General features: G+C 35.3%; 2 protein-coding genes and 1 non-coding gene across 3 annotated transcripts in view; 2 read left to right on the forward strand and 1 right to left on the reverse strand.

Moving 5' to 3' along the window:
• The window catches only part of LOC140148435 (protein UXT homolog), a 30,336-nt gene extending 27,397 nt beyond the window's left edge, over positions 1–2,939 (forward strand). The window contains exon 7 of the mRNA XM_072170373.1: positions 2,813–2,939. Coding sequence (XP_072026474.1) covers positions 2,813–2,878 — 66 coding nt within the window. The 3' untranslated portion in view covers positions 2,879–2,939. The remainder of the gene's footprint in view (positions 1–2,812) is intronic.
• A 63-nt stretch (positions 2,940–3,002) lies between these two features.
• LOC140148434 (ankyrin repeat domain-containing protein 49-like) lies at positions 3,003–5,072 on the forward strand. Its single transcript, XM_072170372.1, has one exon. The coding sequence runs from the start codon at positions 3,004–3,006 to the stop codon at positions 3,625–3,627; it is 624 nt and encodes a 207-aa protein (XP_072026473.1). The 5' UTR covers position 3,003; the 3' UTR covers positions 3,628–5,072.
• Positions 5,073–12,998: 7,926 nt separating this feature from the next.
• On the reverse strand, positions 12,999–13,098 carry Trnai-uau (transfer RNA isoleucine (anticodon UAU)). Its single transcript has 2 exons — positions 13,061–13,098; positions 12,999–13,034 (listed from the first exon to the last, which is right to left on the reverse strand). It is a non-coding gene; the product is annotated as a tRNA-Ile (tRNA).
• Between the last annotated feature and the right edge of the window lie 64 nt (positions 13,099–13,162).

Raw genomic sequence — 13,162 nt, forward strand, 5'->3', positions numbered from 1 at the left:
TTTACATTTGTAAATATACAATGTAGAACTTGAAACCCCGGGCTTGAAACACAGAAAAAAAAATTAATACAGGTATCATGTTCAGAAATGTCAAATTTGGAAAATGTGAAATCTGTGCCAGTCATTCTATTTATATATAAACAAAGTTTGTTCCACAATGAGGAGATTTTCCTTAATCACACAACATGCGGAGAATAGTTTCAGGGAATTCATCACAGAAATAACAATTTGGGGCTCAGCTCTGCCAATTTTATGAAGAAAGTAATTTGTACATATAGCTCTGTGAAAATATAGTTTAACATATGTGACCATCCAGGTCAAAACACTCGTAAAGTCGGCCCCTGGTCAAATTTGTTTTCTTCCGTGTTTAGAAAATATATATCATAAGCTTTACAATGATATATCATTTGACTTCAAACGATATCCAGAAGCGGAGTTATAACTTGTTAAACTTTACTCCTTCAGTAAAAGGGTACATTATTTTGAGATGGATGGTCACATATTAGCCTACGTCATCAGTTGAAGCATCCAAAGAGAGTAAAAGGCTTTGCATGACTACCATTTTGAACAACAAAAGCTTAAAAAGGAAATAAAGAAATGATTTGTCATGGTCAACTTGTGAGCATGATGTATTATATGAGAGAGGACCATTATCTAAGCTGTTTGTCCAGCTGTGTGTGAAATTGACGAAATGCTTTTCCACTCAATTTGATAACTATCCCATTGCAATAGGTCAGATTATCATCGGCTAAAAAAGTTTATTGTTTCTAATGGGATGGAAATGTGAGACATTATGTACAGTCAAGTAAATGTAAGCTAGTACCTGTGATCAAAATTCAGTAGCTTAAGTTACAATTGAATACCTGAGTGGAAGAAGGGCCCAACTCCAATTTTTTACAAAATGAGTTAGGCCCAGCATTTTATTGCCAGCAGGCTGTTCTTCCTTGTGCATGAAAGATGAGCCAAAATCCACTCTCTAAATAGTCTTCCACGTACAATTAATCATGGTTTTCATGGTAGAAAGGCCCAACTCTATGGAGTTGGACTCTTCTTCCAATTGGGTTCTTCCAATTGGGTTAAAGAGGAATTTTCTTCATCCATGAAATCTGCTTTTCACTGCAATAAACTTTCTTGCTAACATATTACATGCTTCTACTTGTGCAATTAATGGATAATTATAAAATTTCTGAAGCTATTTATAACACATCTGCTTACGGAACTGGCACTTGCAGTATATTAGTGGAAGAAGGGCCCAACTCCAGCTCGTATTAAAACCTGTACAGTTGCCATGGAAACACATATAATTTCGAATGTATGTGATATTGTATGTTCATATATTAAAGGTCCCCTGAAGATGAAAACATTCTGTCTATAAAACATTTCCAAATATTAAGTTTTTTCTTAAGGGATCTGGAATGAGCATTTCGACAGTATTTTTTTTTTTAAATACTGTCCCAACGTTCATACCCCACCCCTTAATATCTCAAAAACAGTTTTGATGGGAGTTGGGCCCTTCTTCCACTCAGGTATTCAATTGAATACCTGAGTGGAAGAAGGGCCCAACTCCATTTTTTTACAAAAATGAGTTTGACCCAACATTCTATTGCCAACAGACTGTTCTTCCTTGTGTGTGAAAGATGAGTCAAAATCCACTCTCCAAATAGTCTTCCATGTACACTTAATCATGGTTTTATGGAAGAAAGGCCCAACTCCATGGAGTTGGGCCCTTCTTCCACAAATATTGGAATATAAGAGAAATTTTGTTCACCCATGAAATCTGCTTTTCACTACAATAAACTTTCTTGCTAACATATTACATGCTTCTACTTGTGCAATTAATGGATAATTATCAAATTTCTGTGGCTATTTATACCATATCTGCTCACGGAACGGGCACTTGCAGTATATTAGTGGAAGAAGGCCCAACTCCAGCTCGTATTAAGACCTGTACCGTTGCCATGGAAACATCATATTTAATTTCGAATGTATGTAGTATTGTATGTTCATGTATTAAAGGTCCTCTGAAGATGAAAACATTCTGTCTATAAAACTTTTCCAAATATTAAGTTTTTTCTTAATATCTCAAAAACAGTTTTGATGGAGTTGGGCCCTTCTTCCACTCAGGTATTCAATTCTATTCTGTTTTTTATAAATTCTTTTTCAATCCCAACAATTATGCACCATCTTTTGTGGATGAAATTAAGATTACTGCTATTGTGCTGTTCCAGTTGAACTCCATACACCCCCTGTGGAAGACATGACATTAATCTTCCACACAGGAGGTATAGATTTCAAATGGAGCCACCCATTCAAGTAACCCCGTTTGAAATTCACGCTCCCTATTATGTGGAAGATTAAGTCTTCCATAGGGGGTATATGATTTCAACTGGAATAGCCCAATACCAGAGCTGAGAAGATGCATGATGTTGTGTTATTTAACTTAAAGATATTTTTAGAAATTCTTTGAATTGTTTATTATTTTTTATCCCCTGGCTTTTTTTTAGCCTAGGAGGAGGATATTGCTATAGTGTATTCTTTCTGTGTATAATTTATGTGTATTATATTAGTCGGAGTTTGTAAGGTATTCCTTATTCTTCCATATCTTGCCAATGGTGGCATGTGTGTAATCTATAGAATGAGATAGATCATTTTTTGATGTGTCGGAAGTGTAAGGCCTATTCAATTTCTGTTATGAAACTTGGTGAAAATGATCAGCAATACTGCTATTTTTTGTAAAGAAATGTGTAAAATAATAAAATTATAGTATCTTAAGGATTATAATGATACAATCTTGTTTTGTCTATTTGCACAGGGTCTACGAGAGCTCCAGAACCTCCAGAAGGATGCACCAGATGACAGTGGTAGAATTGTGTGGTAGATGATCATCAAATCAATAACTGCCAATCTGCAACTCTGAAAGATAAACAGTTTTCAAGTCAACTGTGAATGTGAACTCTTTCACTCAGTTTATATCAGCCCGAAAAAATATAAAAGCTTAAAAATATGGCTGGGTTATATACCAGAGACCCTTACAAGCAAGGTTATGAATCCAATTCAGATGAAGAAGACATTGGAGAAACACTTGACGAGATTGAGGGTAATCCTAACAAGAAGATCTTATGGGCTGCGGAACACAATGAGTTAGACATTGCCAAGGAGTTGCTGGAAGAAGACCCTGAATTGGTGAAAAGTGTCGATGAGGATTTGTACACTCCTCTGCACCGTGCATCCTATAACGGTCACCTCATGATGGTGGAACTGCTTCTTACCCACAATGCATCAGTGCATGCTAGAACTGCAGATGGGTGGCAGCCAATACACAGTGCGTGCAAATGGAACAATCCTGCCGTAGCTTCTCTTCTGCTACAGAATGGTAGCGATATCAATTCACAGACAAATGGTGGACAGACACCTCTACATCTAGCGGCATCCAATGGAAAAGCCAAGGAGACTTTAGAGCTGTTATTGTTGAATAGAAATATAGACCCAGATATCTTGAATGCGGCTAATGAGAAGGCCTCAGATATTGTGACACGTGTCGGACCACTGGGTTATCTATTTGAGATGGTTGAGGATCACATGAAACCAAGTAGTTCATTTTCAAAGACTGGAAAATTGGAACATTGACCATGTTATTTTAAAATACATCAGGAAGAAAGTGTGAGACATCATAATCTGTTTATTTTATACAGATGATCTTGACTCCGCTTTCCACTTGTGGAGCTTCATGTAATGATTGCTTTTTATTATACGACTATAGATTTGTGTGTCAATGCAGTGAACCATGCACACAACACACATTGTTTATTTCATGGCACCAAGTATCACAAATATGTGACCGTACACGACGAATGAGCCGTAAATTCATCCCCGGTCAATTTTGTTTTATTTCGTGTTTAGAAAATATATATCATAAGCTTTAAATTGGTATATCATTTGACTTCAAACGATATGCAGAAGCGGGGTTATGGTTTGTTTAACTTTGCTCCTTTAATAAAATGGTGGCTTTTTTCGTTTCTACATGTGTCTCTTTTTCCACATTGCTGGTAATAAATATCAAACAGTCATAATTGGTGGTCATTTCAAATCATCCCCAAGTCAACGAGGTTCAGGAATTTCCTCTCATTGTTAATTCGTGGTTATACATACCTAGATAAAATACAATGATTTGTAACCCACCACTTGAACAGGATTTAGCCAAAGCAAACAAATACCAGAGCTATTAAGAATTCTATAGACATCTAAGCTTATTATCCTCATCAACAATAGGATTATTGATTGGTTTAGAATGAGATACATGTCACGCCAACTTGAGGTACCAATGAATATGACCTTCATGCACATTTTACACTGTAACTCAGAATATAATTTAGGACATTTACGGCTCATTCGTGCTGTACAGTAACATATAGTGTGTTAGCCCCTGATAGGGACTATAGTCTTATTATGGTTAGACTGACTTAGTTCCTTCCTGGAAGGTAATAGCCATATTGCATAATAATAGATACAACTCGGAGGTTAATCCATCTCCTTGGTTATGCAATACACTTAAATTGTATTGTGGGAAGCAATTTTGGTCAAATTGACTTCCAGTGTAGAAACCCAGGACCTACATTTTTCCAAATGGATTGAAGAAACCATTACAGAAAGACATATAACCTTTACATAGCCTTGGCCAATCCAACCACTAAAACAAGAACAAATCAATATAATCAAAGGTTGGTTAAAAGTCTAATAAATTTCATAAGAAAGAATAATCTGTTTTAGTCTGTCTGGTTTGTTATGTATTTCTTTACAAGTTTTTAAGGGCTTTTTAAAACTTCTGCTTTCTTTCCATTTGCAACATTGTTTTTGGTGGATATATTATTACAACAATTTATCAGCCACAATATTAATTTTCATATACTTTTATAGATGAGTTGACCTCAATGTTTATCAAGGACAGGGACTGGTATATCGATATACTTGAGCGAACTAGATACAGCCACTACAATAATTGAATAGCCTTATTTTGATGTGGTGGGAATTTTTAAAAGCACAGGCACTGAACAAAATATGATGCGTGCACATACTGCCAGGCAAAAACAATGGAAATTGTGATGATGCGTGCCCATACTGCCAGGCATTGACTCACAAGTCAACCAACACTTGCACAATCGCTACCTTTCACTCTTTAGGTCCCAGGTTCAAAACCAGCCCGGAAAACCAGGCCGGTGAAACCTTATATTATTTTTTACTGGGTTCTTCATTAGCGCTATTCCATTTACAATACACACCCCTGAATATAATTGACCTAGTGAAGAAACCATTAAGAGAATTACTAGAGTTTAACAAAGTAGACACCAGATAGATAAATCAGAATAATACTGTGTTGGCAATTTTAATGGCATTCGGGCCCTTACACTTACAAACACACAATTTTTGTAAGTGACAAACCCAATTTTCATTTAGTAAGAATCACTTCTTCACAAAACACGATTTTTGTATTTTACATGCCTCACTAATTCCAACCCTCATCACGTAATGCTACTTTATTTATAACAGAATTCACAACGTAGGGTAGTTGGAGACTTCATAATTATGGCAGATACATTATGGGGATGTTCGCATCTAATTGTCACTCGCACATAATGATATTTAGCACGTTTTTCACTAAATATTGAACCAAGCTTCTAATAAAAGTTTTTATCTGTAGCGTAACAATAGCAGAATTGATATTTAATTGTATAGCTATACCTGAAATGAGCCTTAAGTTGTGCTCTGAATTGGACTTATTTTTCATTAAAGAAGAAACCAAACTCTAAAAGCTTTAAAAATTGTATTAAATTTGTAACTTCCTGCGTCATAAGATGTGCTCTGAACTGGACTTAATTTCAGATAATATAGAGCCAAGTATAATTCATTCTCTCTCGTTCCCCTTTACAAGACGTCTCTCTCCCCTCTCTTGTTACTCTTTTAACCCTTTATAATAACTCCTCTCTTTCCTTTTCTCCCTCTCGGTTTTCTTACTGCTCATTTTCTCGTTTCTCTATCTTAGCGCTTTAAGGGCTGGGGTATGAACGTTTGGACAGTATTTATTTTGGGACATTAGAGCACATCAGACATATCGAATTGCATTCTGAATACGAAGAATGTCATTCTGATATCAAATAATTTTGATTTTTGAAATTGCAATTTAATACACATTTTATGGCAAATCATTAAAAATTGATATTTTTGATATTTATCAGTACTTGAAGTAAACTTTATAAATCTGATGATTTATACTTTAAGTGTATGTAGGTGGGATGAAAAGCCGACGATCAATTGAAAATTTTGACCTTTCGTATAGAAGATATGGATTTTTTTCCCAAAACACCAAAAAAATTAGGTCTTTTTGGGAAAAAATCCATATCTTCAATATGAAAGGTAAAATTTTCAATTGACCGTCGGCTTTTCCTCCCTGCTACATACACTTTAAGAATATATCATTAGATTTATATAATTTACTTCGAGAACTGTTATGTATCAAAAATTTGAAAAATATCAATTTTTTATAATTTGTCATAAAATTTGTATTATATTATGATTTTCAAAAAATGAAAATTATTTGATATCAGAAAGACATGCTTGCTTCGTATTCAGAATGCAATTCGATAGGTCTGAGGTGCTCTCATGTCCCACAAAAAATACTGTCGAAAAGCAATAAACGCTCATTTTAGATCCCTTAAGCTGATCATACTACGCAATATTAGTTGCCTTTTAACTATAGAATAAGGTTTTTCTCCATCTTTTTAACGAACTTTTGAGTCGATAAATTCTTAAAGCTTCATTCACTCTATCGTGTCATTATTTTATCATTTTCTCTCTCCCTCTCCATTTTGCAACTTGTTTCCTTGATTCTCTATTATTTGAAAAGAACAATCGTTATGATCGTTGTTGCCCGTATAAAAATTATTACTGACCTGAAAGAAAGAAAGAAAGGAAAAACAATAGACACACAAAGGAAACTATTATTGAACAGCAATACTGAACTCCGAGGACAATAAAAAATACATAATTCGGTTTCCTGTGTCGCCCACCTCTCATTTTTTCGTCAGCTTGATAAATATATGAAAAGGATTACTACTTTCAAATTGAAATTTGATATGATCATTTATATGCAACCAACAGTTGGTATACTAGTCTCAGATGTGTAGTGATTTAAAGAATGATTACTTTCAAATTACAATTTTCAAAAGCCAATTTTAGCGATATTCCAAGATTGATTTCATTCTTAAAATGCTAAAGACGACTGCTACCTGAAAATCGAAATTTCTGCTGTTTGCGCACGTGGGATTGATTCAACACTTTCAGAAAGAAAAAAAAAAGCTCGGGGGAAAAAGATTCCAAGGTGTTTTTTTTTATTTTTTTCAGTTTCTGTAAGTCAAACCAGAAATATAAGTTTTCTCTTTCATTTAATGACATAAAATTTGAAAATATTGTAAGGGACACTTGACATGCTTGAGGTTTTGACTTTTAAACCCTACATTTTGGTCAAAAATGTGCTCGGATAGGTAGTTTTCAACAGATTTATCACATTCGCCTTGCTATAACATTGAATTGCGTTATCTGTTTAACTAATGTAAAGAAGTGTTTTTAGGAGGAAGTGTTAGTTTTCGTTCGATACAAAATATTTTCTAATTGGATGAAGGGAACACTTGAGGTTTTGGCAAAAAAACAATCACAGATGTCTATTTTCCACTAGATCTCACACAGCTCTTATGATGCTATGCATTCAACCGTGTAGTATAACACAGACTGCGTGGAGGGGTCACATTTGATATGGAGAACATTGATATTGATATTTGATATGAAAAATGGAGGGGACATGTCCCCAGATTGACGCTCATGCTTGTAATTAATAATGCCACAAATAAATCTGATAAACTTCACGATCAAGGACCAACACCAACCTTCCAAGTTCAATCAAAATTATTCCACTCCTCTCCTAATGATGACAAATGAAAATCGAAGCAACACTGTACTTTTATTACACCTTTATCTTAACAGTTCTTCATGCTCGCCCTATTCCTTTTTAAAGGAATTTTTTTTATTATTTTAGGGCCGTTTTTTCATTACTTAAATTTAAAAATTTAGTCTATGGAGAGTGTACAGTATGCCAGTTTAGGGCGCTATAACCTTAAATTTTAGTAATATAATCTTTAAAATTACCTTATCCATTTATACCTGCAATGTTCCCAGTATGCACTGCATGTAGAAATATAATAAAAGTTGTCCTGCTCTTCTCCGAAAAATAGGTCCTAATCTTTTTGCCAAGAGTGAATGTGATGCAACAAAATTATCTTTTTGTCAACGCAGAGATACTTTCTCCCTTGAATGCATTTGGGTCAGTCCATGTCAAAACAGACTGAGTGTACACCCACCCTCTTGGATTATGCTCTCCTTTGGCTCAGGGGTACCTTTCATGGACCCCTAGGTGAGGTCACAAGAAAAAAATTCAAATTCAATTTCGTTTCCGAATGGCGGGCCATCTAAGTTTGGCGACCTTGACCAACATTGGGAATTTAAGGTGTCCAAATGACAAAGCGCTCTCTTTGAGAGGCATTTTCTTCTTAATTAAATCAGTTGTGACCCTCTTTTTGAATGTGGTCACTCACTGGCTGTGTCTGAAATGCCTAATGCCAAAAAAGATTGATTTCGGAATTTCGTTGGGATTTCAGAGGGGGTCAAAATCAGCACTTCGTACTGTTCAATCAAATTATCTTTGATTTTGAAGGACCCATGATAATGCCACAGTGCACTTATAGGTCCTAATTATGTTCAGAATGGATTAACCATGTGCCAATGTCTATGAGCAATTCAAAAAGAGAAATTTCTAGACCCCCTACAGAATTTTAGGCCCCCTAAAGTGGTTCAGCCACAAATGGCGCTTAAAATCAGCAAATTTTGACACCTAATAACTTTAGGTGTACACCAGATATGAATTTCTAGTCTTTTGCATCTGAAAGAATGTAGTCTAATGTTACTAGGAACATAAGATTTGTTTTGTATTTTTGTGTTTTGATACTTTCAAAAAGGTCGTTGACCTATGAACATTTTTCGTCATAGCGCCCTCCTGAAAGGTCTGACACATAACAAACTATACATATTTGGAATCCTCATGACCATACGAGTAATTTGATATATTACTTGACATAATTGGGAGCATTCTGAAATTTGACCCCCCTAACCTATACTTTGCATGTGCATCGTTGCCAGGAAGTGCATTTTTGACCCCTTATAAAATCCATACAGAGGATTAGAAAGTAGTTTTTCTTATTACTTGACTCAAGAGCAACTTGAAATATCAGGATAAATAATACAAATGGCTATAAAGTGATCAAAAATATAAAAAAATATCATACTAAAATTGGCATTTTGTACCGTATCCTGTATGCATGGTATGTTAGGCAAAAATGACTATTTTTGAAAGCGTCAACTTAATACTAAAACACAAAAAATACAAAACAAATCTTATGTTCCTAGTAACATTAAACTACATTCTTTCAGATGCAAAAGACTAGAAATTCATATCTGGTGTACACCTAAAGTTATTAGGGGTCAAAATTTGCCGACTTTAAGTGCCATTTGTGGCTGAACCACTTTAGGGGTGGCCTAAAATTTTGTAGGGGTCTAGAAATTTCTCTTTTTTTTTAATTGCTCATAGACATTAGCATATGGTTAATCCATTCTGAACATAATTAGGACCTATAAGTGCACTGTGACATTATCATGGGTCCTTCAAAATCAAGATAATTTGATTGAACAGTACGAAGTGCTGATTTTGACCCCTCTGAAATCCCAACGAAATTCCGAAATCTATCTTTTTGGCATTAGGTATTTCAGACACAGCCAGTGAGTGACCACATTCAAAAAGAGGATCACAACTGATTCAATTAAGAAGAAAGTGCCCCGCAAAGAGAGCACTTTGTCATTTGGACCCCTTAAATTCACAATTTTGGTCGAGGTCGCCAAACTTTGATTGCCCGCCATTCGCAAACGAAATGGAATTTGAATTTTTTTCTTGTGACCTCACCTAGGGATCCATGAAAGGTACCCCTGAGCCAAAGGAGAGCAAAATCCAAGAGGGTGGGTGTACACTCAATCTGTTTCGACATGGACTGACCCATTTATGTTTTTCTTCTTTTAAAACCACGGTGTACAACTTCCGACGATGATTTGATTTAGAACGAATCAGATTTCTATATATCGAGGGTTGAGAGCCAGAAAGCCGTAACTCACAAAGGAGTCTGGTTCTCCCTATCATGCATGTTTATTTACTTTCAGGTCTTGGAAACTTACCAGGATCTGTGGTTTATTCAACCGCGGTTTTCCCCCAAGGTTTGAAAAAAAACCGAAAGGAAGAAGACATGAAAATTAATCAACGCTGTATTCTTTATCAGTTCGTTATCATGAAATACTTCAAATCTAGATTGAAATCTACCATTGTATTCAATTCATTATACTGGCAGGTTTGCGGAAAGTGCATGTGTAAAGTATAAAACCTATAATTATTCGTAGGTCTATTGGTTCATTTTCTCTACTTTGATTCGCATTAAAAATACTCAAATACTCTTACTATTATAGCTTTAATTTATGAAACTCATTGAAAACAAACAAACAGAAAAATGCTTAAAATGAAAACGTATACACCATTAAAATATATAGCTAAAAGCCCGGCTCAAGAGCTTCTCAGAGAAGATGAGAAAGAAGCTGAGAGCTAGACTATTTTTACCATGATGCAGTCATGTCTACAGTAGAATATTCATCTCGACCTTTGCAGGACTTAACCCCATTAAAAGCTATTAAACCAAGATAACACTCATTGAAACAGCTCAACTGATTAAATCGGATCTTCTCTGGTTGTGCACAAGTGACTGTTTTCATGTGCGATATCGCAATAAAGCTGGTATTCATAGCTTCAGTTGGGTAACCGATTATAAAAAGAAAACGAAAGGAAACAATGTTATGTGTGGCTTTGTTCACGAAATCAGACAATGTCGTGCTTTTTGTAAACCAGCATTCTTGAAAATGAGCAACATAATGATTTTTGACTTAACACGGTTTAGAAATAATTTCTTCATATTTTTGGTGTTATCTGTCGTTTACATGTCCTTCCTAAAACACAAAAGTACGACCCTCTCCAAACACCTAAATTAGCTAAAAATTTAGGACATGTTACAAAACTTTATTTTCTAGAACCTATTTAGAATAATTTAAATGTAGCTTTTACCGGTTTTTTTGTGGCATCCTTCAGAAGTGAGCGGTCCGATACCAATATTTTCGGTCAAATCTCCATTCAAATAACACGGGGAGTTGGCTAGCTATGCCTTGCCCTCACTCATATTTTACAAAAGTACGACCATTTCTGAACATCTAACCTAGCTGTAATTTTAGGTCATGTTAGAGAAATATATTTGCTAGAAGTTTTGGAGAATAAATAAAATATTGGCTGGTTATTTTTCACACAGTGATGTTAACTAGGCAAGTGTCCATTCTCCCAACATACATCATTTGTAGGGTCACGCGCCAATGGTGAGAGCACTGTGTATTGTGTATAGGAAAACGGACAGTAACTGCAGTATGCTTCAGTATAACGGTCGGTCATTTTGTTTGCTTTGGGTATGAACGCATCGCCGGGTAGGCATGTATAATATTTAAAAACGTACGTATGTTCGAATAATGTAAAAATTTAAATGTAAAACTAAATAGAGAGAATCTCATTCATGTATTCCAAATCGATCTACGCAATAACGTGTTAAAACAAGCCTGGGACGAACTTCAGAAGATCCGGTGAAATATCGATAGAGGAAATTTCTCCAAAGGTTAAAACATTGACTTTGTGAAAATGTCATAATAAATGGAAGGTTTATCATTCAAGTACTATACTTTCAAGCCAAGAATTATTTATTTATGCTGTAATAAGAATAATATTTTGATATATATTAATTCGTCAGTTAATTTGTCATTCATTAATTTGTCATTAGAAGTAAAATATTTATTAGTCCAAAAATAATTTGTTATATGCTGAAATTAATTTGAAATACTATATTATATTGTTCTTTCAGCATTACAAACTGAATTGAATGACAACCCTTCCATTTATTATGACAAATTTTCTATTTGTCAAATGTGACCATGTTTTTTGACGAATTAATATTTTTTAGGTCTACAAAACTACATTATTGTGGGTACGGCGCTTTTTGGGTCAGTTGTTTCAGCAAAACAAAAATTGCAAGAAATGGAACACCAAAAGACAAAACTCCAAATTCACTATAAAAAAAAACATGTCAAATTATTCGCCTGTGTCTAAGGATCACAAAAATATAACACATTTGCGCGCAGGATATATAGCTAACCAAGTTACGAGGCTCAACAGGTCCAATGTCATCTTGCATGTTATACAGGGGTGAAAATTGTTGCTCTGATTTTTGTAAAAAATGGATGCAAACTGTTCATCAAGTTCAGGGGATAGTCGAAACTATTCTTTTCTGAAACATCTAAGTGAGGCGAACAATTTGACGTCAACTTTTACGAAAATTGGAGTAACAAGCAAATCGACCTGTGATATTTTGTGCCCCATATAACTATAGGTCGTATACGCACAAACATTACATTTCTGGAATCCGCGGGACCAGACGCACAATTTGAAAGTGTTATAGGGCCTACTATACTAGTAATCAAATTAATTGCTGCCCCTATTCGATCCTATGGGGTCATTTGGGGGTCTTTTTGAGGGTCATGGTCTCAAAATATTGCTTGACAGACAGCAGATTCGCGTTCAGCACACCTAAATTTACTTTCACGCAATTTTGCCGCTAAGAACACGATTTTTCCTAAATAGAACCAGTCTATTGGCGAGAAATGTATAAAGTAGGCTCTACATCGTGCTAACTGATTGTACCACTGGGGACTCATGAATTTTTACTCTCAATAAACAAAATAGCGTGGTAAACATTGTCTTAATAAAAATCAGATTCCCCAGGCGAGGCTCGAACTCGCAACCTCCGCATTTCTAAACAGCGAGGAGTGTACTGTTTATAAGTACAGCGCGCTGACCGATTGCGCCACTGGGGAGTCATGAGTATTTCAGCGGGAATTTGAATGAAGTCAGACAGACACGTGCCACTGTGCTCGATGA

This window comes from Amphiura filiformis, chromosome 3 (genome assembly GCF_039555335.1).
Source record: "Amphiura filiformis chromosome 3, Afil_fr2py, whole genome shotgun sequence".
Taxonomy (NCBI): Eukaryota; Metazoa; Echinodermata; class Ophiuroidea; order Amphilepidida; family Amphiuridae; genus Amphiura; species Amphiura filiformis.

Excerpts from the sequence above, each read along its gene's own strand:
- LOC140148434 (XM_072170372.1), top strand. The coding sequence starts at position 3,004 with ATGGCTGGGTTATATACCAGAGACCCTTACAAGCAAGGTTATGAATCC.